The sequence below is a fragment of the Salmo trutta genome, chromosome 15 (genome assembly GCF_901001165.1).
Source record: "Salmo trutta chromosome 15, fSalTru1.1, whole genome shotgun sequence".
Classification (NCBI taxonomy): Eukaryota; Metazoa; Chordata; class Actinopteri; order Salmoniformes; family Salmonidae; genus Salmo; species Salmo trutta.
Window position 1 is genome coordinate 30,604,158 of NC_042971.1, and position 27,013 is coordinate 30,631,170.

General features: G+C 42.0%; 1 protein-coding gene across 4 annotated transcripts in view; it reads right to left on the minus strand.

The window, feature by feature from the left end:
* The window catches only part of LOC115148794 (rab5 GDP/GTP exchange factor), a 38,518-nt gene extending 11,785 nt beyond the window's left edge, over positions 1–26,733 (minus strand). Inside the window, exons 1-3 of one of the 4 annotated variants that reach the window (XM_029691025.1) lie at positions 26,634–26,665; positions 26,153–26,241; positions 14,805–15,019 (exon numbers count right to left, since the gene is read on the minus strand). In XM_029691025.1, the coding sequence (XP_029546885.1) occupies positions 14,805–14,983 (179 nt within the window). In that variant the 5' untranslated portion in view covers positions 14,984–15,019; positions 26,153–26,241; positions 26,634–26,665. Of the gene's footprint in view, positions 1–14,804; positions 15,567–26,152; positions 26,242–26,633 lie in introns of those variants that run through there. The other 3 variants (XM_029691023.1, XM_029691026.1, XM_029691024.1) reach the window with 3 other exon arrangements.
* Positions 26,734–27,013: the final 280 nt, after the last annotated feature.

Sequence of the window (27,013 nt, forward strand, 5' to 3'; positions counted from 1 at the left end):
TCAGAAAGTATTCATACCCCTTGACTTATTCTACATTTTGTTGTGTTACAGCAGGAATTAAATAATTGTTTAAAGGAAATTAAATACTTAAAAAAAAATAAAAAAAATAAAAAAATTCGCACCCATCTACACACAATAGCCCATAAGAACAACATGAAAGCATGTTTTTAGAAGAAGAAAAAAAGTAATTGATTGAAAATGAAATACAGAAAGCTCATTAACACAAGTATTCACACCCCTAAGTCAATACTTTGTAGAAGCACCTGCCATGTCTCTGACTGATAAAATTTTATGACAGGCTATTTTATCAAATCGATTACCTAACGTTTCATTGATTACGTGATTGAATTAAACCAAGCAACAATTAACTCGTAACTAACCTGGGGTACCACGGAAGAGTGTTTATAGAGCTCCTGTCTTCTGAATAACCTCTTAAAGATCTTTTATATCAATAGCAGTCAATTATTAATCAGTCTCATCTGAACGTCGTAATATTCTTGGTTGTCTTCACAAACCCTGGCTAACAAGTTGAATCAGCAATACAAAAATGGGCTTAATTATTTACTTACTAAATAATCACACAGAATATACACAGGATGGATCATACATCAATTACTAATCATGTCATAAAAAGTTCCTAGCGGATGAAACCGATATGACGGCTAGTTACACAAAGGAAGGGTGTTGGGTTTGAATCAAAGAGCGGGAAGACTGAGGGACAAAGGAGATTGGGTCTCTATTGCACCTTGAAGAAGAGCTATGCTACCGTAAATACAGAATCTTATGCATTCTAATAACTGCCCATTCAGAAAAGGAAAATGCAAGATAAACTCAGGACCCTGTCTTTCAAAGATTATCCAAATAACTTCACAGATCTTCATTGTAAAGGGTTTAAACACTGTTTCCCATGCTTGTTCAATGAACCATAAACAATTAATGAACATGCACCTGTGGAACGGTCGTTAAGACACTAACAGCTTACAGATGGTAGGCAGTTAAGGTCACAGTTATGAAAACTTAGGACGCTAAAGAGGCCTTTCTACTGACACTGAAAAAGACCAAAAAGAAAAAATGCCCAGGGTCCCTGCTCCTCTGCGTGAACATGCCTTAGCATGCTGCAAGGAGGCATGAGGACTGCAGATGTGGCCAAATGCAATAAATTGCAATGTCCGTACTGTGAGACGCCTAAGACAGCGCTACAGGGAGACAGGACGGACAGCTGATCATACTTGCAGTGGCAGACCACGTGTAACAACACCTGCACAGGATCGGTACATCCGAACATCACACCTGCGGGACAGGTACAGGATGGCAACAACAACTGCCCAAGTGTTACACAAACGCAATGATGGAGGGAATGCACAATTCTTCCATCAGTGCTCAGACTGTCCACAATAGGCTGAGAGAGGCTGGACTGAGGGCTTGTAGGCCTGTTGTAAGGCAGGTCCTCACCAGACATCACCGGCAACAACGTCGCCTATGGGCACAAACCCACCGTCACTGGACCAGACAGGACTGGCAAAAAGTGCTTTTCACTGACAAGTCGCGGTTTTGTCTCACCAGGGGCGATGGTCGGATTCGCGTTTGTCGTCGAAGGAATGAGCGTTACACCAAGCCTGTACTCTGGAGCGGGATCGATTTGGAGGTCAAGGGTCTGTCATGGTCAGGGGCGGTATGTCACAGCATCATCGGACTGAGCTTGTTGTCATTGCAGGTAATCTCAATGATGTGCATTACAGGGACGACATCCTTCCTCATGTGGTACCCTTCCTGCAGGCTCATCCTTACATGACCCTCCAGCATGACAATGCCACCAGCCATACTGCTCATTCTGTGCGTGATTTCCTGCAAGACAGGAATGTCAGTGTTCTGTCATGGCCAGAGAAGAGCCTGGACCCCAATGAGTACGTCTGGGACCTGTTGGATCGGAGGGTGAGGGCCATTCCCCCCAGAAATGTCCGGGAACTTGCAGGTGGAAGAGTGGGGTAACATCTCACAGCAAGAACTGGCAAATCTGTGCAAATCTGGTGCAGTCCATGAGGAGGAGATGCACTGCAGTACTTAATGCTGCTGATGGCCACACCAGATACTGACTGTTACTTTTGATTTTGACCCCCCCTTTGTTCAGGGACACAATATTCAATCCGTTAGTCACATGTCTGTAAACTTGTTCAGTTTATGTCTCAGTTGTTGAATCTTGTTATGTTCATACAAATATTTACACGTTAAGTTTGCTGAAAATAAACGCAGTTGACTGTGAGAGGACGTTTCTTTTTTTGCTGAGTTTATATAATTTACAAACCAGTCTTCTATCTTCGAAGTTGGAAGACTGGTTTGCCCAGCAGAGATCGCCCTTGTCCTTTGAAGAATATTTCTGGTCGTAGTGTTGTAGGGGTGATACGTTGTACCCTGTCGTTCTTATTAGGAGACTGTCTGTCCTTTCATGTTGAAATTAGCCCTTTTAAAACGTATGGACACCAGTCCTCACATCGTCAGGAACTAAGTTTGACTTCCGTCAACAAGCTTTTGTATTGAGGGAGAGAAGGGCGTGTTTCATAGTTCTCAATCAATGTCTGTTCACTTTGGCATGGCCACTGAGTGAGCATAGTTTACTCATGCAAACAATTCTCATTTAGAAGCTAAAATTACATTTAATCTTTTCACAAATAGTTTCAAATTTAAACATTTAAATTGCACACCCATTCCATGTGAATCTGATAACTAGAATGTGTAGACTTTCCAAAATACAATTTATGTCATCCTATCATCAGATGTGTCCCAGACACCAACTGATCTGACGACATATTCTTTAAGTACCAACAGACACTTTCAACTGGTTGGATTACAGAAATATTGTACCTTTCCCCAACCTTTTGATGTTACCATACTCTCTCTGTGTTAACAAAGGGCTTTCCAAGAGTCCATTCTGTAGAGTGGAGAGAAAAGGTATTTATGGGGGGGGGGGGGGGTTATAAACCTCACCCAACAGGGCAATGTCATGACACACCTTTGGCGGTGATTACAGCTTGGAGTCATCTTGGGTATGTCTGTATCAGCTTTGCACATCTGGATTTGGGATTTTGTCCAATTCTTTCATTAAGATTTTTCTTATGCTCGGTTAAATGAGATGGGGAGCGGAGCTGAACAGCAATCTTCAAGTCTTTCCACAGATTTTAAATAGGATTCAAGTCTAGGCTTTGGCTGTGCCACTCAAGGACTTACACATTATTGTTCTGAAGTTATTCCAGTGTCTCTTTGGCTGTATGCTTGGGGTCATTGTCCTGTTGGAACGTAAATCTTCCCCCCAGTCTAAGGTCGTTGCACTCTGAAGCAGGTTCTCATCAAGGATTAGCCTGTATTTTGCCTCATTCATTGTTTCCTCTATCCTTACCAGTATCCCGGTTCATGCCTCTGAAAAGCATCCCCATAGCATGACGCTGCCACAACCATGCTTCCGGGTAGGGATGGTGTTAGAAGGGTGATGAGCTGTACCTCCAGACGTAGTGCTTGGCATTCAGGCCAAAGAGTTATGTCTCACCAGACCATCAGATCTTTTGCCTTATGATCTCAGTGTCTTTCACAATGCCTTTTTGCAAACACCAGGAGTGCTGTCATGTGCCTTTTTCTCAGCAGTGGCTTCGGTCTGGCCAATCTCCCATAAAGCCCAGATTGGTGACGTGCTGTAGAGGCTGTTGTCCTTCTGGAAGGTTGTCCCATCTCAGCCAAGGAACTCTGTAGTTGTGTCAGAGTGGTCATTGGGTTCTTGGTCACCCCACTGACCAAGGTCCTTCTTGCCCAGTTGGACACCTAGCTCTAGGCAGAGTCTGGGTAGCTCCATATTTCTTCACTTTCCCAATTATGGAGACCACTGTGCTCTTGGAAACTTTCAACACTCCAGAAATTGTTTTAGACCCTTCCCCAGATATATGTCTCATCACAATTCTATCTCGGACAGTTCCTTGGTCCTCACGGTGTAGTTTCTGCTCTGACATGAACTGTCAACTGTGAGACCTTATGACAGGTGTTTTTGTTAAAATCATGTCCAAACAATTTAATTGGCCACAGGTGGATTCCAATCAAGTTATAGTGAAATCTCAAGAATGATCAAAGAAAATTTGATGCACCTGAGCTCAATTTGGAGTGTCATAGGAAAGGGGTGTAAATAATATTTTTCTGCATTTAATTTTCAATAAATTTGCTAATATTTCTAAAAACATGGGTTTTCACTGTCATTATGGGGTATTTTGTTCAGATGGGTGCGAAAAAAATCTATTTAATAAAATACTGAATTCAGGCTGTAACACAACAAAATGTGGAATAAATCAAGAGGTATGAAAACTTTGTGAAGGCACTGTAGATGCATGCAACGCTTTATCATAAAGGAGTTCTCTCTCTTCCAATTTCTCCTAACTTGAAACTCAGGCGCCATGTGTCAAGGGAGGGTTGGACAAAGCTAGTCAAATTTGAAATGTCTTTAACGCCCCAAAACTATTTTAATTATCATATACAGTGGGTATCATAAGTATTCACCCCCTTGGACTTTTTTCACATTTTGTTACATTACAAAGTGGGATTGAAACATATGTAATTGTGATTTTGTTTGCCAAATACTCTATAATGTCAAAGTGAAAAGATAATTCTACACATTTTTACAAATTAAACAACTACAATAGTCATTGCATAAGTATTCACCCCCTTGCTCCAACGTGTACCTAACCATAAACATCAATGCCTTCCTTAAAATCAATACACAAGTATATATTTTTAAACCTGCATATTTAGTTAATATTGCCTGCTAACATGAATTTCTTTTAACTAGGGAAAATGTGTCACTTCTCTTGCAACAGAGTCAGGGTATATGCAGCAGTTTGGGCCGCCTGGCTCGTTGCGAACTGTGAAGACTATTTCTTCCTTACAAAGACAGCCGACTTCGCCAAACGGGGGATGATTTAACAAAAGCGCATTTGCGAAAAAAAGCACAATCGTTACACGAATGTACCTAACCATAAACATCAATGCCTTTCTTAAAATCAATACACAGAAGTATATATTTTTAAACCTGCATATTTAGCTAAAAGAAATCCAGGTTAGCAGGAAATATTAACTAGGTGAAATTGTGTCACTTCTCTTGCGTTCATTGCACGCAGAGTCAGGGTATATGCAACAGTTTGGGCAGCCTGGCTCCTGCGAACTAATTTGCCCGAATTTTACATAATTATGACATAACATTGAACGTTGTGCAATGTAACAGGAATATTTAGACTTATGGATGCCACCAGTTAGATAAAATACAGAACGGTTCCGTATTTCACTAAAAGAATAAACGTTTTGTTTTCGAGATGATAGTTTCTGGATTCAACCATATTAATGACCAAAGGCTCATATTTCTGTGTGTTATTATGTTATAATTAAGTCTATGATTTGATAGAGCAGTCTGACTGAGCGATGGTAGGCACCAGCAGGCTCGTAAACATTCATTCAAACAGCACTTTCGTGCGTTTTGCCAGCAGCTCTTCGCAATGCTTCAAGCATTGCGCCGTTTATGACTTCAAGCCTATCAACTCCCGAGATTAGGCTGGTGTAACCCATGTGAAATGGCTAGCTAGTTAGCGGGGTGCGCGCTAATAGCGTTTCAAACGTCACTTGCTCTGCATGGGTAACGTTGCTTCGAGGGTGGCTGTTGTCGATGTGTTCCTGGTTCAAGCCCAGGTAGGAGCGAGGAGAGGGACGGAAGCTATACTGTTATAGGCACTTTAGTATTGCCAGTGTAAGAACATCCAATAGTCAATGGTATATGAAATACAAATTGTATAGAGAAATAGTCCTATAATTCCTATAATAACTACAACCTAAAACTTCTTACCTGGGAATATTGAAGACTCATGTTAAAAGGAACCACCAGCTTTCATATGTTCTCATGTTCTGAGCAAGGAACTTAAACGTTAGCTTTCTTACATGGCACATATTGCACTTTTACTTTCTTCTCCAACACTTTGTTTTTGCATTATTTAAACCAAATTGAACACGTTTCATTATTTATTTGGGGCTAAATTGATTTTATTGATGTATTATATTAAGTTAAAATAAGTGTTCATTCAGTATTGTTGTAATTGTCATTATTACAAAAAATATATATAAAAAAATAATAATAAAATTTAAAAAATTAATTAAATTAAAAATAAAAAGGAGAAAAAAGTAAAAAATTAAATTTAAAAAAGAAAAGAAAAAAATTGGCCGGTTAATCGGCGTCGCCTTTGTTTGGTCCTCCAATAAATCGGTATCGGCGTTAAAATCATAATCGGTCGACCTCTAATTCTGACCCCTTGACTTTTTACAATTTTGTTACGTTACAGCCTTTTTCTAAAATGGATTAAATACAAATTGTTCAATCTACACACAATACCCCATAATGACAAAGCGAAACAGGTTTTTAGAAACTGTTGCAAATGTATAGAAAATTTTAAACTGAAAAACCTTATTTACATAAGTATTCAGACCCTTTCCTAGGAGACTCAAAACTGAGCTCAGGTGCATCCCATTTATCATCCTTGAGATGTTTCTACAACTTGGAGTTCACCTGTGGTAAATTAAATTCATTGGACATGATTTGGAAAGGCACACACCGGTCTATATAAGGTCCCACAGTTGACAATGCATGTCTAAGTAAAAACCAAGCCATGAGGTCGAAGGAATTGTCCGTAGAGCTCTGAGACAGGATTGTGTTGAGGTACAGATCTGGGAAACGGTATCAAAAAATGTCTGCAGCATTGAAGGTCCCCAAGAACACAGTGGCCTTCATCATTAAATGGAAGAAGTTTGGAACCACCAAGACTCTTCCTAGAGCTGGCCGCCCAGCCAAACTGAGCAATTGGGGGAAGAAGGGCCTTGGTCAGGGAGGTGACCAAGAACCCGATGGTCACTCTGACAGAGCTCCAGAGTTACGCTGTGGAGAACCTTCCAGAAGGACAACCATCTCTGCAGCACTCCACCAATCAGGCCTTTATGGTAGAGTGGCCAGATGGAAGCCACTCCTCAGTAAAAGGCACATGACAGCCCGCTTGTAGTTTGCCAAGAGGCACTTAAACAACTCTGACCATGAGAAACAAGATTCTCTGGTCTGATGAAACCAAGATTGAACTCTCCAGCCTGAATGCCAAACGTCACGTCGGGAAGAAACCTGGCACCATCCCTACGTTGAAGCATGGTGGTGGCAGCATCATGTTATGGGGATGTTTTTCAGCGGCAGGGACTGAGAGACTAGTCAGGATTGAGGGATCGATGAACAGAGCAAAGTACAGAGACATCCTTGATGAAAACCTGCTCCAGAGCAATCAGGAGCTCAGTTCATCAAATTTCTGCCCTGCTAGAGCTGCCCCGGTCAAATGTAAGTGCTTTTATGGTGAAGTGGAAACATCTAGGAGCAACATCCAATTTGTAAGTCGCTCTGGATAAGAGCGTCTGCTAAATGACTTAAATGTAAATGTAAATGTAAACAACGGCTCAGCCGCGAAGCGGTAAGCCACACAAGCTCACAGAACGGGACTGTCGAGTGCTGAAGCGCGTTAAAAAAAAAAAAAAAAAAAAAAAAAAATCGCCTGTCCTCAGTTGCAACACTCACTACCGAGTTCCAAACTGCCTCGGAAAGCAACGTCAGCTTCATGAAATGGGTTTCCATGGCCGAACAGCTAAACACAAGTCTAAGATCACCATGCGCAGTGCCAAGTGTCGGCTAGAGTGGTGTAAAGCTCGCCGCCATTGGACTCTGGAGCAGTGGAAACGCGTTCCCTGGCGTGATGAATCGCGGTCACCATCTGGCGAACGAATCTGGGTTTGACGGATGCCAAGAGAACGCTACCTGCCCCAATGCATAGAGCCAACTGTAAGGTTAGGTGGAAGACGAATAATGGTCTGGGGCTGTTTTTCATGGTTCGGGCTAGGCCCCTTCGTTCCAGTGAAGGGAAATCTTAACGCTTAGCATACAATGATATTCTAGACGACTCTGTTTCCAACTTTGTGGCAACAGTTTGGGGAAGGCCTTTTCCTGTTTCCGCATGACAATAATCCCATGCACAAAGCGAGGCCCATACAGAAATTGTTTGTAGAGATCGGTGTGGAAGAACTTGACTGGCCTGCACAGTGCCCTGACCTCAACTCCATCGAACACCTTTGGGATGAACTGCAACGCCAACTGCGAGCCAGGCCTAATCGCCCAACATCAGTGCCCGACCTCACTAATTCTCGTGGCAAGTCTCTGCAGCAATGTTCCAACATCTAGTGGAAAGCCTTCCTAAAAGAGTGGAGGCTGATATAGCAGCAAAGAGGGGACCAACTCCATATTAATGCCCATGATTTTGGAATGAGATGTTTGACGAGCAGGTGCCCACATTCTTTTGGTCATGTAGTGTGCCTAATGATCTTGCAAATTTATGCAAATTATCAACAACCAATGCTCCAAATTGTGCCACAAGGTGGAGATTTAATCTCACTCCTTTAAAAAATTTGGAATTCTGATCAATTCATGTCTGATTTACATGAATTTATCCTCAAACAGTCTGAAGACAAGTCTCAACTAAAAAAAACAAAAAACAGTTGTCCACTTTATTCTTACTAACTCGTCAACAAGCAGAACAGTTTCTCCGCCGAAGAGAGAATTATTAATCATTAAATCTGACTTTAAATAGACCTAGCTTCCTCTTAGTGAGTAAATTACGGAATAATGATAGTCTTGCTGACATTGTCAGCCTGAATGGAAACAATGTTCTCTTGCATGATTCCATCAATCTATATTTTAAAAAATGTATATGAAAAATTATACAGTTCTGAAGTACAAAATACCTCAGACAGCAAGAGACCCTTTTTTGAGGGCTTGAATGTACTGCAAAACTCTCCTCTGATGATGCACACTCTTTAGATGCACCTATAAAACACTCAATGAATTGCACAATGCATTGAAAGACATGAACCGAGGTAAATCCCCTGGATGGGATGGCATCCCACCTGAATTTTATTTAACCTTTTGGTCTGAACTTGGTCTGATATTATTAGAGATGTTACGAATATCTATTCAAATGGGCTTTTTCAATAGAGACGTTAATAATGCAATTATCTCTCTGTTACATAAAAAAGGTAAAGAACCAAATATTTTTTCAAGTCATAGGCCTCTCTCCCTCATGTGACATGAGGTGTACGCCAAGGTTCTAGCCAAACATCTTGAAACCATTTTACCAAAACTAGTTCAACCTGATCAAATGGGTCTCGTCAAACAATCTGAGACGTCTCCTACATATAATACACATTACACCTAATATACCGCCCTCCTGTGCAGTCCTGCCAATTGATGCGGAAAAGGCCTTTGACCATCTCGAATGGTTCTACCTCTGGTATACTGTGTTAGGTTCTAAATATCAGAGTAAGAAATTGACGGACACTATGAAAGCTCCAACCAAGTTTATTCGCCCAAAAGGATCGAACAGCTGAACTTAGACAATGACATATTTCCACCAGTGGTAGTACATATACCCCAATATGGGTGACGTCCTCCATCTCTAAAAACATTACATCTCTATTGCTAGGCAGGAAATTATGTGACACGGGCAATAAACTGTTCCTTCTCCCTTAAGGTGACCTGACCTCGACCCCTTTCCTCACTAATCCACCTCTCCATCCTTATCAGTGCCTGCCACATGTGATTATCTTTCCTTCACATCATCCTTCCTTCACTCAGTACAGGGTTGCTGACCCTATCGTCACCAAGCCGGTCTCTCCTTTCTGGGGAGGTTCCCATTGCTTGAAAGGCAGCCACGGTTCATCCTTTATTTAAAGGGGGTGATCAAGCTGATCTAATTGTTATAGGCCTATTTCTATTTTGCCCTGTTCATCAAAAGTGTTGGAAAACTTTTCAATAATCAACTGACTGGCTTTCTTAATGTCTATAGTATTCTCTCTGGTATGCAATCTGGTTTCAGCTCAGGTTATGGATGTGTCACTGCAACCTTAAAGGTTCTCTATGATGTCACCATTGCCCTTGATTCTAAGCAATGTTGTGCTGCTATTTTTATTGACTTGGCCCAAGCTTTTGATATGGTAGACCATTCCATTCTTGTGGGCCAGCTAAGGAGTATTGGTGTCTCTGAGGGGTCTTTGGCCTGGTTTGCTAACTACCTCTCTCAAAGAGTGCAGTGTATCAAGTCAGAAAATCTGCTCTCAGTCACTGCCTGTCACCAAGGGAGTACCCCAAGGCTCAATCCTAGGCACCATGCTCTTCTCAATTTACATCAACAACATAGCTCAGGCAGTAGGAAGCTCTCTCATCCATTTATATGCAGATGATATAGTATTATACTCAGCTGGCCCCTCCCCAGATTTTGTGTAAAATGCTCTACAAAGCTTTCCTAGTGTCCAACAAGCTTTCTCTACCCCTAACCTTGTTCTGAACACCTCCAAAACAAAGGTCACGTGGTTTGGTAAGAAGCAAGCCCCTCTCCCCACAGGTGTGATTACTACTGAGGGTTTAGAGCTTGAGGTAGTCACCTCATACAAGTACTTGGGCGCATGGCCAGACGGTCCACTGTCCTTCTCTCAGCACATATCAAAGCTGCAGGCTAAAGTTAAATTTAGACTTGGTTTCCTCTATCAGAAATCACTCCTCTTTCACCCCAGCTGCCAAACTAACCCCGATTCAGATGACCATCCTACCCATGCTAGATTACGGCAACATCATTTATAGATCAGCAGGTAAGGGTGCTGTCGAGCGGCTAGATGTTCTTACCACTCGGCCATCAGATTTGCCATCAGTGCTTATAGGACACATCACTGCACTCTATACTCCTCTGTAAACTGGTCATCTCGGTATACCTGTCACAAGACCCACTGGTTGATGCTTATTTATAAAACACTCTTAGGCCTCACTCCCCCCTATCTGAGATATCTACTGCAGCCCTCATCCTCCACATACAGTCACAATTCTGTTAAAGGTCCCGAAAGCACACACATCCCTGGGTCGCTCGTCTTTTCAATTCGCTGCAGCTAGCGACTGGAACAAGCTGCAACAAACACCTCAAACTGGATAGTTTTATCTCAATTTCTTCATTCAAAGACTGAATCATGGTCGCTCTTACTGACAGTTTGGGCAGCTTTGTGTGATGTATTGTTGTCTCTACCTTCGTGCCCTTTGTGCTGATGTCTGTGCCCAATAATGTTTGTACCATGTTTTGCGCAGCTACCATGCTGTGTTGTCATGTGTTGCTGCGTTGCTGTTGTTGTCGTCTTAGGTCTCTCTTTATGTAGTGTTGTCTCTTGTCATGATGTGTGTTCAGTCCTATATTTATTTATTTTATTTTTAATCCCAGTCCCCGCAGGCCTTTTGTCTTTTGGTAGGCCATCATTGTAAATAAGAATTTGTTCTTAACTGACTTGCCTAGTTAAATCAAGGTTAAGTTAAAAAAATTAAACATTCCAAGCTTAACTGCATCCACCATATACATTCCTCCTACAGATAACCATTAACTTCTGGTGTAGACTCTAGACTATGGCACTCCTCATGTCTCTAGTATAACTGATGATTAATAACATTTAAAGTTTAGAAATCCAAACCCATCATATGGATTTGGCTAAATGTTTATAACTATGTTAAAAAATAATTTACAGTACCCCCCTATGCGATGGTCTTGATGGGTATCCAATGCTCCTCACAGTTCGCCATCTAACGGGGAACTCGTCAAGGCTGTCCAGCCTCCTATTTGCCCTATCATTGGCGCCATTAGTGGAAGAAAAAAAAACATTTTTCCCGGGGCCTCCCGAGTGGCACAGTGGTCTAAGCTGTGCCACTAGAGATCCTGGTTCGAGTCCAGGGTCTGTCGCAGCCGGCCGCGACACCCATGGGGTGGCGCACAATTGGCCCAGCGTCGTCCGGGTTAGGGAAGGGTTTTGCCGGCAGAGATGTTCTTGTCTTATCGCACACTAGCGGCTCCTGTGGCGGGCCGGGCGGCAATGCACGCTGACACGGTCACAAGGTGCTTCCTCCGACACATTGGTGTGGCTGGCTTTCGGGTTAAGCAGGAATTGTGTCAAGAACCAGTGCGGCTTGGCTGGGTTGAGTTTCGGAGGACGCACGGCTCTCGACCGTCGCCTCTCCCTAGTCCGTACGGGAGTTGCAGCGATGGGACAAGACTAACTACCAGTTTGATACCACAAAATTGAAAAAATAAAAACATTTTTCCCTCTAGATAAAAATTGTTTTGAAGAACTACAAACCAGTCACAACTGCAATTACAGCAGACGGTTTAATCTAACCTTCATCAGGTCGAATTTCGATAGTCAGAAGGAATGTCTTGCCTAGACTACATTTCTTTGCCACCGCCATTCGGGTACTGGGAAAGATATAAAATTCTATGGAAAGGGAAACATCCTAGAATTAAAATGACTACACTCCAGCAACCCAAAGGTTTTGGGGGTCTAGGTTTACCGGACTTGAAGTTATATGCTTTGTCTCTCGAGCTCCGCCCACCTAAGAAATGGTTTGATCAAGATACAAGGTCTTCCTTGGTTGGAAATAGAGGAAAATATAATGTCACCATTTACATTGAAAGATGTACTATTCTCTTCTTTATCTCCTAAGTTTTGCCGTAATCAGTTTGGACCAATCATCACCCACTCAATACAGACCTGGCAACAAATTGAAAAACTTGGTAATTGGGAAGTGCAATTGCATACCCAAACACCAATATTTAGAAATAACTCCCTACCTTTGGAAGGGAAAACCTATCATGGTCTGAACAAGGTATTCATAAACTTTCGGACATAATGAATATCCCAAAGTCTTCCCGAAATTTGAAATCATCAACTAATACACTACAAATTAATTGACATAGGAAATGCTGCCAACTTAAACTTGCTCCTATTCCAAATTGTCTGTTGTGTTCTGTAATAAATATTGGAACTTACATGCATATGATGTAGGACTACCCCAGTTTGACAGGTCTCTATCGAGCATAGTTGGTGTTTCCATTCCCCATCTCCCCATATATTATTGGTGAATGACGACTCTTCACTGACTCTCACCGTACCACACAAACGAGTATGGTTGTCTGAACTGACTGCAGCAAAAAGGATGTTAGTGACCAGATGGAAGCCTCCACATAAGCTCAGCATAACTCAATGGCTACAAAACGTCCTTGACGTTCTTTCACAAGAGTTCTCCATAGTTCTCCATTGTGTGAATAGCTCCAAAGAAACATTTGATACATTCAATAGAGCAGTTGAAAAGGTCAATAAGCTTAATGTAATCATATTTGAATATCTGTATCAAATATCGATGTATGCAGGTTGATTCTATTCATGTGTGACTTGGTCCCACAAAATAAAAGACGAGTTACCCATGATGTTGTTTTATACATATAGATGCGTCCACAACATGAGCTTGCGTTGTTACAGCCTGAATTTAAAATTGATTAAATGCAGATTTTTGGTCACTGGCATACAGACAATACCCCATAATGTCAAGGTGGAATTATGGTTTTAGAATTGACCTTTGTGTCCTGAATACAAAGCGTTATGTTTGGGGCAAATCCAATACATCCTTAAGTCCCACTTCATATTTTCAAGCATGATGGTGGCTGCATCATGTTACGGGTAAGCTTGTCATTGGCAAGGACTAAGGAGTTTTTTTAGGATAAAAATAAACAGAATAGAGCAAAGCACAGGCAAAAACCTAAAGGAAATCCTGTTTTAGTCTGCTTTCCAACCGACACTGGGAGACGCATTCACCTTTCAGCAGGACAATAACCAAAAACTCATGGCCAAATATACACCATTGTTGCTTACCAAAAAGACGGTGAATGTTCCTGAGTGGCCAAGTTACAGTTGACTTTAATCTGCTTGAAAATCTATGGCAAGACCTGAAAATGGCTGTCTAGCCATGATCCCCAACACCTTGACAGAGGTTGAAGAATTTTGAAAATAAATGGCCAAATATGCACAATTAAGGTGTGCAAACTAAGCTCTTTTTTATATTTATTTAACTAGACAAGTCAGTTAAGAACAAATTATTATTTACAATGATGGCCTACCCTGGCCAAACCCGGACGACGCTGGGCCAATTGTGCGCCACCCTATGGGACTCCCAACCACAGCCGGATGTGATGCAGCCTGGATTCGAACCAGGTACTGCAGTGACGCCTTTTGCCACTCGAGAGCACCTTCCGCTCTTAGAGACTTACCTAAAAAGACTCACAGATCTATTCACTGCCAAAGGTGTTTCTAACATGTATTGACTCAGGGGAGTGAATTCTTATTTAAATCAAGGTATATTTGAGTTTTACTTTTCATTCATCTTTAAACAAAATTATAACTTTTCTTCCACTTTGACAATAGATTGTGTCTAGATCGTTGACAAAAAAATAATAAATCAATTGTAATCTCACTTTATAACACAATAAATGTTAAGAAATCCAAGTGGGTGAATACTTATAGGCACATATCCTCTGCTACAGTAGAATACCATGTGGATAAGACAAACCAGCTTGACTGTTAACACTGCTGGCCAGTGACCTGGGGTTGAATGTTGACATTCCAACATAGTGAGGCATCGCACATGAAACTTTGTGATGTAAAAGTATCTACCCTGCCACTGAGGAAGGAACGCACCCCAGCACTGACAACACGTCGCAATTGATTAGAACATTTCACAAGTGGGCCTACATTTCATCCTACGTCATCCCACCAACTATCTATGGACCCCTCCATCATCACACCCCACCCCCAGTTTGAGGCCCATTGATCCAGGACTAAGACTGTTTCTTCCTTACTTCTCAGCTAGGGCCCAGTCCTCCTGGATCTGCTTCTGCCGGGCCCGCTGGTACTCCTCCCGCCAGCACTTGGAGCACAGGCCCTGCCAGGCTGCGTTGCCATAGTAACCGCAGCCCTTGTTGCAGTGCAGCTCTGACTGGTCCACGTGGATCCCGCGGCGCTCCTTCCGCTGACTCATCTAGCTGCCTGGCTGGAGGGAACTTATAAGAGCTGGCTGGTGGGGAAAGATGACATTTTAATTGTTGTTCACACACCAATGAAATTGAGGAAGACATTGAGACCATCTGGGACATTGAGCTAAGCCTATAGTTATCTTTTTTTTTTTTTACTCTTACACCTTTACCACCTTCTCTAACTAAGGCTTGCATGGCCACATTTTTGACAATCAGTCAATGCAGTTTTGGATAGAATTGAGCATTTTCACACACTTATTCAAGTCCATGGGCTTTTCCCCATTTAACTAAATATACCATGACAAGATGAATCACCCCCCACAAACCCCTGATGTTCCAGCAGGAAGGAGGCACAGACACAGGCCAATCAAGCCCAGAAATACTGAGAACATTCAGACCTAAGAACTGCTCTCCAATCAAACAAGCTCCATTCCTGGATGAAAAAAATAAATAAAAATCAACCCCATGCCTTATGGCATTTTGGGGAATATTCGGAAGGTGGGAACTTTCCGTGGGAATATATGCAAATTAATATCAATACCATTTAGAATGGATGTTTTTTGAATTGGATATATTTACCATATCATAAGTAGACATAATTGCAAAGTATTAAATCCTTCCAATAGAAAATAATAAAAAAATTCTGTTACGAATTTAACTTTAATTAAATGAGTTGATTCTTCACATGGGATGATTTCACTGAACAACCCCCAATGATCCATCGCATCTCCCCAAAACGTTTTCAACATACATCGGTAAAATGACAGTCTAGAAATTAAAGCTTTGGTTGTCTTCCTCTCAGGCGTCCATGTCTTCTCCCTGGACCTCCTCAATGTCCACCTCTTGAACATCAGACTGAGGCCTCATCTTCACTGTCACTTTCCAACCTTGTTGAGGATGGCTCATTGTCAGGCTCAAAAAGCCTCAAATTTGCCCGGATGGCCACCAATTTTGTCAGCCTGTTGCGTGCTTTGGGGTGTGTGTTCCCAAACAAGGACCAGTTGCGCTCTGAGGCGGCTGATGTTGGTAGGATTTGGAGGATGGTGGAGGCAACAGTGGAAAGAGCCTCAGATCCACAAAGTCCCTTCCACCAGGTGGCTGATGAGATGTTGGCACGACTGCCATATTGCATTTTCATTCCAAAGCCCTTGCTTGGAAGTGTACTTTGCCAGACTGCCAAAAACCTTGCCCTCATCCAGGCCAAGATGGCGAGACACTGTAGTGATGACACCATAAGCCTTGTTGATCTCTGCACCAGACAAGATGCTCTTGCCAGCATACTTGGGGTCCAACATGTATGCTGTAGCGTGTATGGGCTTCAGGCAGAAGTCTTCACACTTTTTGATGCATTTCAGAACTGCAGTTTCCTCTGCTTGGAGCAACAGTGAAGTGGGCAGGGCAGTACTGATTTCTTCTCTTACATCTGCAAGCAGAGTCTGAACATCAGGCAGGATGGCATTGTCTCCCTCAATTTGTGCAATGGTTACTGCTATAGGTTACAGGCTGCTTACCACTCTCTCTCTCAAAATACATCATCCAGGAGGATCCTCTTGATGGGGCTGTCCATATCGGCAGACTGATATGGCCATTACTTGGAGAGACTCCTTCCCCTCCAGGAGACTGTCAAACATGATGGCAGCACCACCCCAACGGGTGTTGCTGGGCAGCTTCTATGTGGTGCTCTTATTCTTCTCACTTTGCTTGGCGAGGTAGATTGCTGCTATAACTTGATGACCCTCCACATACCTAACCATTTCCTTGGCTCTCTTGTAGAGTGTAGCCATTGTTTTCAGTGCCATGATGTCCTTGAGGAGCAGATTCAATGCATGAGCAGCACAGCCAATGGGTGTGATGTGAGGGTAGGACGTCTCCACTTTAGACCAAGCAGCCTTCATGTTCACAGCATTGTCTGTCACCAGTGCAAATACCTTCTGTGGTCCAAGGTCATTGATGACTGCCTTCAGCTCATCTGCAATGTAGAGACCGTTGTGTCTGTTGTCCCTTGTGTCTGTGCACCTGTAGAATACTGGTTGAGGGGTGGAGATGTAGTTAATTATTCCTTGCCCACGAACATTCGACCACCCATCAGAGATGATTGCCATACAGTCTGCTTTCCACATGATTTGCTTGACCTGCACTTGAACTCTCATCCAGCAAATGAGTAGATAAAGCATGTTTGGTTGGAGGGGTGTATGCTGGGCGAAGAATATTCAGAAATCTCTTCTAATACACATTGCCTGTGAGCATCAGAGGTGAACCAGTTGCATACACAGCTCGAGCAAGACATTCATCAGCATTTCTCTGACTACGTTCCTCCATTGAGTCAAAAAAACTTCAGATTCCAGGAGGACCATGAGCTGTTGTTACCGATAAAGTGTCCGATTCATAATTTTCACCTCGAATAGAAGTAGAGGGACTTTTGTCAGAGGTTGCTTGTTGTGAGCGCTGAGGGAACTTTATGCACTTGGCCAGATGATTCTGCATTTTTGTTGCATTCTTGACATATGATTTGGCACAGTATTTGCAAATGTACACAGCTTTTCCTTCTACATTAGCTGCAGTGAAATGTCTCCACACAGATCGTGCCCGTGGCATTTTCCTGTAAAGATTAGACAAAAATGAGTAAAAAAATATATATATACAATTCCATGTACAGATAAATAGTTACGCAGATAGATTAAACAACGAAATTAGCTAAAAATGCCATCATCGGTATCGGCCGAATGTCTAGTTTAACGCCGATGTAAAAAAACGATGTCAAAGCTGCCGTACATACCTATATAACGTAGGTACATGACACCACGTGAAATTTTGCGTTACACGTGCAACACAGCATTCCTAACCTAGCCCACAATGTCTGCTGTGTGGATCGAGCAGTCAACAAGTCGAGCAGTCATTTGAAAGAGTAAGAAAATTTCAGCGAGACAACTCAAAGGCAAAATCCATTAAAGCCAAGATAATGGAATTCATTGTCCTTAACAATCAACCGTTCTCTGTCGTGGGTGATATTGGCTTTCGTCGACTGGTCGAGCACCGGTACACTCTACCAAGTGCGCTATTTTTCAGATGTTGCCCTACCGGAGTTACACAGTAATAGCGTCACTGCTATTAGCTTCACGACATGCATACTATGGAACGCCATTTGGGTCTTTGCGTGTCAAAAAAGATACAGTAGCACTGTCAAAGCTGTACAAAAAAAGTCTGCAGACAAGCCAACACCGGGCCACGAACGATGTTTAATAAAGCATTATTTGTTTAACCACTACTTTTCTGGGGTAGCTAGCTTTAGCTTGGTACCTAGCTAGCACCAATACAACCAGACTGAAAACAATGACTAGTAGAAACTGCAATCATTTTCATTATTCTTAGCAATGATTTAGGAATCCTTGTGAGTAAGTATTAGCTAGGTTGCCACTTGTCGTTTGCCTATTGAAATTGAACTTCAGTTCATGAAAATTAATAGCTAGCCAGCTACTTAACCATGTTGCCCAAAGCTAACGTTATAAGCAGCCAGCTAGCTTCATCTGGCTAGTGAGGCTCAACCGGACCGGGTTGTGTTGTGAAGCTAGCCACAATATGGATTAGGCACAATAGTGGAATTTACAGTTTGCCGTCAAAATAAAAGTATGTCATTGACAGTGATGCAAATTAATACAAATAGTAGAATTATGCCATACTTTTATTTGAAGGCTAACCGCAAAGTCCACTATCCTTATTGTGGCTAGCTTCACATAGATGGGTCCGACCACCATTAATCAAATAAGAACCGTCTTGTAAATTAGGGCTATTTTAGATGATGACACCTAGCTATATAGTTAGCTATCTAACTATAGCTACTGAAACAGATGTCGTTTTGCTATATTTTTGGGGAAGAACATTGCATCCATGAGCTAGCTAGCTTTTTTTTTAATGACCAGCACTGTAGGTGCGCAAGACAACTTCACCAGCATCATAGCATACGTATCGATGAATCGTTGTGACATGAAATACGAGTGATTGTGTAGTTATTACACATTGATTACACTATGTATGAAAGTGTTTAATGAATGCATAAATTTATTATGTGACGTGCAGTCATATCCTGATTGGGCAACAAGCTTATTTAACACGCGTCTTTTTTGACACGCAAAGACCCAAACGGCGTTCCATAGAAATCCTGGTTGAGAATGTAACGACTGAAGAAATGAACAACGAAACAGCACAGCAAGTAAGTAACATAAATCGTTTTTGATGATGTTTTACTGGTAATGGGGACATACGCAAATGCCAACTTAATAATTTTTGGGCCAGCGTGGTGTGTGTAACCTTTATTTAACTAGGCAAGTCAGTTAAGAACAAATTCTTAATTTACAATGATGGCCTACCCCGGCCAAACCCGAACGATGCTGGGCCAATTGTGTGCCGCCCTATGAGACTCCCAATCACGGCCGGATGTGATAGAGCCTGGATACGAACCAGGGACTGTAGTGACGCCTCTTGCACTGAGATGCAGTGCCTCAGACCGCTGCGTTTGTGTGTGTGTTAACTATTTAACTGTACTAGACTGCTTAAAAAAAAAAGCAAACATTTTAAATATCGCTTATCAGTATCATTTTTTGGGCAAGGAATATATCGGTTAAAAATGTCATATCGTTGCATCACTAAAGACAAATGTTTTAAAATGAAACGTATGGAAACAGGTGAATTAACACTCAGCAGGCTAAAACCCACATGGTAGCAAAAACTAACTAGCAGAAATTGTTAACAAGTTAGAAATGATTTAAACACACTTTGCTGTAGGCTACTATTTACTAGCTAATATAAAATATATTCACCCCACCCAGTATAGTAATCAAAAGTTACCAGAAAGCATGTAGTCCTTGGCTCAAACAGTGTAGTAGTGTGGGCTCAATAGCATCTCATTAGTGTGCAAGATCTTGAGAATCAGCTGTACATGTGATGGAAGAATGCACTGTGCATGCAGAGGGTTGCAATTCCATTGAATTGCGGATAGTTAAACCAAAATATGCCACAAGAGAAAGTTTCCGACCCTTTGCAACCCTACTTATGGAGGAACAAGGTGACTCGTTACAGGGGGGCCATATCCAGTACTGCCCAGTATAATATGCACATACAGCAATAGAGTGACTTGTAGGTAACAGGACCCATCACTACACAGCAGAAAGCAGACAAAGCATCAATATTTCAGTGTGATGCTGCTGACACTGCAGAGAACACAATGTGGTCAGGAACAAGGACAGGGACTAGGTTAAAGAGAATGCAGCCTGAAGCTAACAGTTCACGTGACTGTTTCCAACACCCATATACACCGTGGACAACAAGACTCACCGTGTGGTCAACTTTACACACATTATAGTGGAAGGAGACACGGAGGTGCTTACCAAGCTCACTGCATTGGGATTCTAAAAGTATGCTAAACTGTGCTGAGAGTAACCTACATCTCTGTAGCCTTAGCAGATTGTTGTAAAAACAGAGGTTAGGGTTGGGCATCAGCTTAGCTCTACCACTGCAAACACATAAGGTTTAGGTGGGGGTTGTTCCACCTCAAAAAGCACAAGAAAGAGGATTGCCAGCCATCATCTCAGATTGTTCAGAAATTGTTTCTATTGTTATAAACACAAAATTAGCATTCTGAAATTATTTTGTTGAAATAGAATGTGAAAAATTAAGCTAATTGATTGCACCCAAAATTGGCCATTTTCATTTATAGGATTCATATAATATTCAAATATAATAGCCAACATGTGATTTGGACAAATATTTTTCTAACAATGAGTTAGACATGAGGAATCCAAAGAAATTGTCAAAAGCCACCCACGGACCCCACCCCAAATAAGAATATATAGTATCAGTTCTCTGTGTCTGACAAGTAGTATGGAGCTGCGGCTTTGAGTATTGTTTCTTCATCCAATGTAATGTATGCCCAGCGAATTCAGTGATGTTTTGTCCCCCCGTTCCGAGAAACTAAACTCAGCAAAAAATGAAACATCCTCTCACCGTCAACTGCGTTTATTTTCAGCAAACTTAACATGTGTAAATATTTGTATGAACATAAGATTCAACAACTGAGACATAAACTGAACAAGTTCCACAGTCATGTGACTAACAGAAATGGAATAATGTGTCCCTGAACAAAATCAAAAATAAGTCAGTATCTGGTGTGGCCATCAGCTGCATTAAGTACTGCAGTGCATGTCATGGACTGCACCAGATTTTCTAGTTCTTGCAGTGAGATATTACCCCACTCTTCCACCAAGGCACCTGCAAGTTCCCAGACATTTCTGGGGGGAATGGTCCTAGCCCTCACCCTCCGATCCAACAGGTCCCAGACGTGCTCAATGGGATTGAGATCCGGGCTCTTCGCTGGCCATGGCAGAACACTGACGTTCCTGTCTTGCAGGAAATCACGCACAGAACGAGCAGCATGGCTGGTGACATTGTCATGCTGGAGGGTCATGTCAGGATGAGCCTGCAGGAAGGGTACCACATGAGGGAGGAGAAGGTCTTCCCTGTAACGCACAGCGGTGCGATTGCCTGCAATGACAACAAGCTCAGTACGATGATGCCGTGACACACCACCCCAGACCATGACGGACCCTCAACCTCCAAATCGATCCCACTCCAGAGTACAGGCCTCGGTGTAACGCTCATTCCTTCGACGATTAATGCGAATTTGACCATCACCCCTGGTGAGACAAAACCGCAACTCGTCAGTGAAGAGCACTTTTTGCCAGTCTTGTCTGGTCCAGCGACGGTGGGTTTGTGCCCATAGGTGACGTTGTTGCCGGTGATGTCTGGTGAGGACCTGACTTACAACAGGCCTACAAGCCCTCAGTCTAGCCTCTCTCAGCCCATTGTGGACAGTCTGAGCACTGATGGAGGGATTGTGCATTCCTGGTGTAAGTCGGGCAGTTGTTGTTGCTATCCTGTACCTGTCCCACAGGTGTGATGTTCAGATGTACCGATCCTGTGCAGGTGTTGTTACACGTGGTCTGCCACTGCGAGGACAATCAGCTGTCTGTCCCGCCTCCCTGTAGCACTGTCTTAGGCATCTCACAGTACAGACATTGCAATTTATTGCCCTGGCCACATCTGCAGTCCTCATGCCTACTCGCAGCATGCCTAAGCCACGTTCATGCAGATGAGCAGGGACCCTGGGCATCTTTCTTTTGGTGTTTTTCAGAGTCAGTAGAAAGGCCTCTTTAGTGTCTTAAATTTTTCATAACTGTGACCTTAATTGCCTACCGTCTGTAAGCTGTTAGTGTCTTAACTTCTTTGGGGTAGGGGGCAGTATTTTCACATCCGGATGAAAAGCGTGCCCAGAGTAAACTGTCTGCTACTCAGGCCCAGAAGCTAGGATATGCATATTATTAGTAGATTTGGATAGAAAACTCTGAAGTTTCTAAAACTGTTTGAATTATGTCTGTGAGTATAACAGAACTCATATGGCAGGCTAAAACTTGAGAAAAATCCAACCAGGAAGTGGGAAATCTGAGGTTTGTAGTTTTTCAAGTGATTGCCTATCCAATATACAGTGTCTGTGGGGTCATATTGCACTTCCTACGACTTCCACTAGATGTCAACAGTCTTTAGAACGTTGTTTCAGGCTTCTACTGTGAATGGGGAGAGAATAAGAGCTATTTGAACCAGGTGTCTGGAAAACTGCCATGAGCTCAGTCACACGCACAGCCGTGACAGCGAGCTGAGATCCTTTTCATTTCTAAAGACAAAGGAATTGTCCAGTTGGAATATTATTGACGATTTGATAAAAACATCCTAAAGATTGATTCTATACATCGTTTGACATGTTTCTACAAACTGTAATGCAACTTTTTGGACTTTTCGTCTGGACTTTGTCTGCATTTGAAATAGTGAACTGAACGCGCAAACAAAAATGAGGTATTTGGACATAAATATGGACTTTATCGAAACAAAACAAACATTTATTGTGGAACTGGGATTCCTGGGAGTGCATTCCGATGAAGATCATCGAAGATAAGTGAATATTTATAATGCTATTTCTGACTTTTGTTGACTCCACAACATGGCGGGTATCTGTATGGCTTGTCAAATCAAAATAAAATGTATTTGTCACATACATATGGTTAGCAGGTGTTAATGCAAGTATAGCGAAATGCTTGTGCTTCTAGTTCTGACCATGCAGCAATATCTAACAAGTAATCTACCAATTCCACAACAACTACCTTGTGCACACAAGTGTAAAGGAATGAATACGAATATGTACATAAAAATATATAAATGAGTGATGGCCGAACGGCGTAGGCAAGATGTAATAGATGGTATGGAGTACAGTATATACATATGAGATGAGTATTGTAGGGTATGAAAACATATAAAGCGGCATTGTTTAAGGTGGCTAGTGATACATTACATCAGGATGGCTTAGAGTACAGTATATACATATGAGATGAGTAATGTAGGTTATGAAAACAAAGTGGCATTGTTTAAAGTGGCTAGTGATACATCTAATACATCAAGATGGCAAGATGCAGTAGATGGTATAGCGTACAGTATATACATATGAGATGAATAATACATATGAGATGAATAATGTAGGTTATGTAAACATTATCTAAAATAAATAATATAAATTGGCAAGTGAAATTGATTACATCAATTTTCCCATTATTAAAGTGGCTTGAGTTGAGTCAGTATGTTGGCAGCAGCCACTCAGTGTTAGTGATGGCTGTTTAACAGTCTGATGGCCTTGAGATAGAAGCTGTTTTTCCAGTCTCTCGGTTCCAGCTTTGATGCACCTGTACTGACCTCGCCTTCTGGATGTTAGCGGGGTGAACAGGCAGTGGCTCGGGTGGTTGCTGTCCTTGATCATCTTTTTGGCCTTCCTGTGACATCGGGTGGTGTAGGTGTCCTGGAGGGCAGGTAGTTTGCACCCGGTGATGCGTTGTGCAGACCTCACTACCCTCTGGAGAGCCTTCCGGTTATGGGCGGAGCAGCTGCCATACCAGGCGGTGATACAGCCCGACAGGATACTCTCGATTGTGCATCTGTCAAAGTTTGTGAGTGTTTATGGTGACAAGTCGAATTTCTTCAACCTCCTGAGGTTGAAGAGGCGCTGCTGCGCCTTCTTCACCACGCTGGCTGTGTGGGTGGACCATTTCAGTTTGTCCGTGATGTGTACGCCGAGGAACTTAAAACTCTCCACTACTGTCCCGTCAATGTAAATGGGGGGCTGCTCCCTAAGCTGTTTCCTGAAGTCCACGATCATCTCTTTTGTTTTGTTGACATTGAGTGCGAGGTTATTTTCCTGACACCACACTCCGAGGGCCCTCACCTCCTCCCTGTAGGCCGTCTCGTCGTTGTTGGTAATCAAGCCTACCACTGTCTGCAAACTTGATGACTGAGTTGGATACGTGCATGGCCACGCAGTCGTGGGTGAACAGTTTTGGTGACTGAGCGCTGTACTCAGATTATTGCAAGGTGTGCTTTCGCCGTAAAACTTTTTTTAAATCTGACACAGCGGTTGCATTAAGGAGAAGTTTATCTTTAATTCTATGCATAACACTTCTATATTTTATCAATGTTTATGATGAGTATTTCTGTAAATTGATGTGCTCATTCACCGGTTGTTTTGGAGGCAAAACATTTCTGAACATTACACGCCAATGTAAAATTGGGTTTTTGGATATAAATATGAACTTTATAGAGCAAAACATACATGTATTGTGTAACATTGAGTCCTGGGAGTGTCATCTGAAGAAGATCGTCAAAGGTTAGTGATTCATTTTAGCTGTATTTCTGGTTTTTGTGACGCCTCTCCTTGCTTGGAAAATGGCTGTGTGGTTTTTCTTGTCTAGGTGCTGTCCTAACATAATCTAATGGTATGCTTTCGCCGGAAAGCCTTTTTGAAAATCGGACACTGTGGTTGGATTAACGAGAAGTTTATCTTTAAAATGGAGAATAATACTTGTATGTTTGAGAAATTTGAATTACGAGATTTTTGAATTTGGCGCCCTGCTATTTCACTGGCTGTTGGCGAGTGGCTAGCGTCCCACATACCCCAGATAGGTTAACGACCATTCCACAGGTGCATGTTCATTAATTGTTTATGGTTCATTGAACAAGCATGGGAAACAGTGTTTAAACCCTTTACAATGAAGATCTGTGAAGTTACTTGGATTTTTACAAATTATCTTTGAAAGACAGGGTCCTGAAAAAGGGACAATTATTTTTTCCCCTGAGTTTAGTAATTTATGTTCCATAATAAATCCTGATATTACCAGCTTTGGACCACTAGATGGTGCTGTTCCAGGTGTTATTAAGGAACCCAAATTCACAACAAAATACATTACATAGGATGAAGAAACAATACTCCGAGCCACAGCTCCATACTATTTGTCAGACATAGAGAACTGGTACTGTATACTTATTGTTGGGGTGGGTTTGCTGTGGGGGGGATCCGTGGTTGGCTTTTGACCATTTCCTCCGGTCTTACTCATTGTTCGAAAAAAGTTAGGTCAAATTGGATGTTAGGCACTATATTTATTGGGTATTATATGAATTCTGTAAATAATAATGTATGTAATCAATTAGCTTAATTTCTCTGAGATTAAATTATATTTCAATAAAATAATGTTGCAAGAATGCTAATCGTATCTGTTTCTAACTACAGAATTGATTTTTAGAACAATCTGAGATGTTGGGTGTCATGGATTGCTGAAATGACATGGAACGACCCATGGGGACAATGGCGCCTAGCCTATATTTGAGATGGTTTACTTGCTATTGTTAATCACCAGAAAGCTTTCCTGGCAGTGACTAAAACTACATGGAATGACTGTGAATGAAATAATACATCTCACTGCAACGCCATCAACATACTTCACCAACCAAATAGAATATCCCTTTAAAAGCTGTGTGTCATGTGCAGTGTGTGTGTAGCCTATCTATAGTGTGCAGATTATGTACATCAGGTTGTGGCTCCTGAATATTGATTTTGTAATTTAACTCCAGTCACTGGAAATTTCCCCAGAAGAAATTGAGGTAGGCCAGCTTGTCCTTCAAAACAAAGAAACCATTCACCTGCAGGCTGCAGCTTGAGGACTATGAGTGTGTATGTGCACTCAAAACAAGACTGTCAGTATATAGGTTAAACCCTGGTTGAGTCCCCCTCAAGCAGGAGGTGGATACCTCACCTGTATATGACAGATTGTAGCTACTAGCTAAGCCATCAACATAGCAGGAGCTTGGCTGGTTATTTAGCTGACGTTATCATGTATGACGCCTGCAACAACCAAAAATACACAAGATAAGCCGGAGAGAGGGGAGCGTGTAACGTTACAGGTTACAACAAACATAAATAGGGTTTCGGCAAAAAGCGTTAGATTTTGTCAAACAACGTACCAACAACCCATTGATAACAATAAACAGCTAGCTGGCTAGGCAACTAACCACCGTGCTACTGTAGATATGTATAACTAAAAATATGTTTAACAGACCTAACTACCGTATCCAGGCTTGTTCTATATGTGTTAGCATGCTAACTAACAGTAGAGTAGCTTTATGTCTAGCTAGCTAGCAAGCTAATGTTAGCAAATGCGTACTTACGTGTTGGCTGTTGCAAACATGCCTTAGATAACTGGTCAAGAACTAACTTTACAAGGCTTACTTTCTCACCTTTTTCAGAGGACGAGACACCTTCTTCAGTAGCCACTGACTGTGCGGCTGGGATCAGCGTCTCGTCAGCAACACTAAAAAAGTACTTCAGCGTCACGGAATTTCGAAAATTCTCAAAATAAAAGTCCTACGTGTAATAGTAGAAAAAGTGTAATTAAACTGTATTTATTCATGATATATTTAAAAATTGTCTAAACATTAACAATGATTCATATTTGTTCATATTTATGTTTCACCGTCAAATAAATGCCACATGTGCAATACACAAAATACTTATAGATAGAAAACTATTATAGGTGCCAAAGTAAAAGTGGGGTTGGGATTACTCACTAGGGTCTGTAGAATCTATATATGATCATTATTTAATGCCCAGCAATACT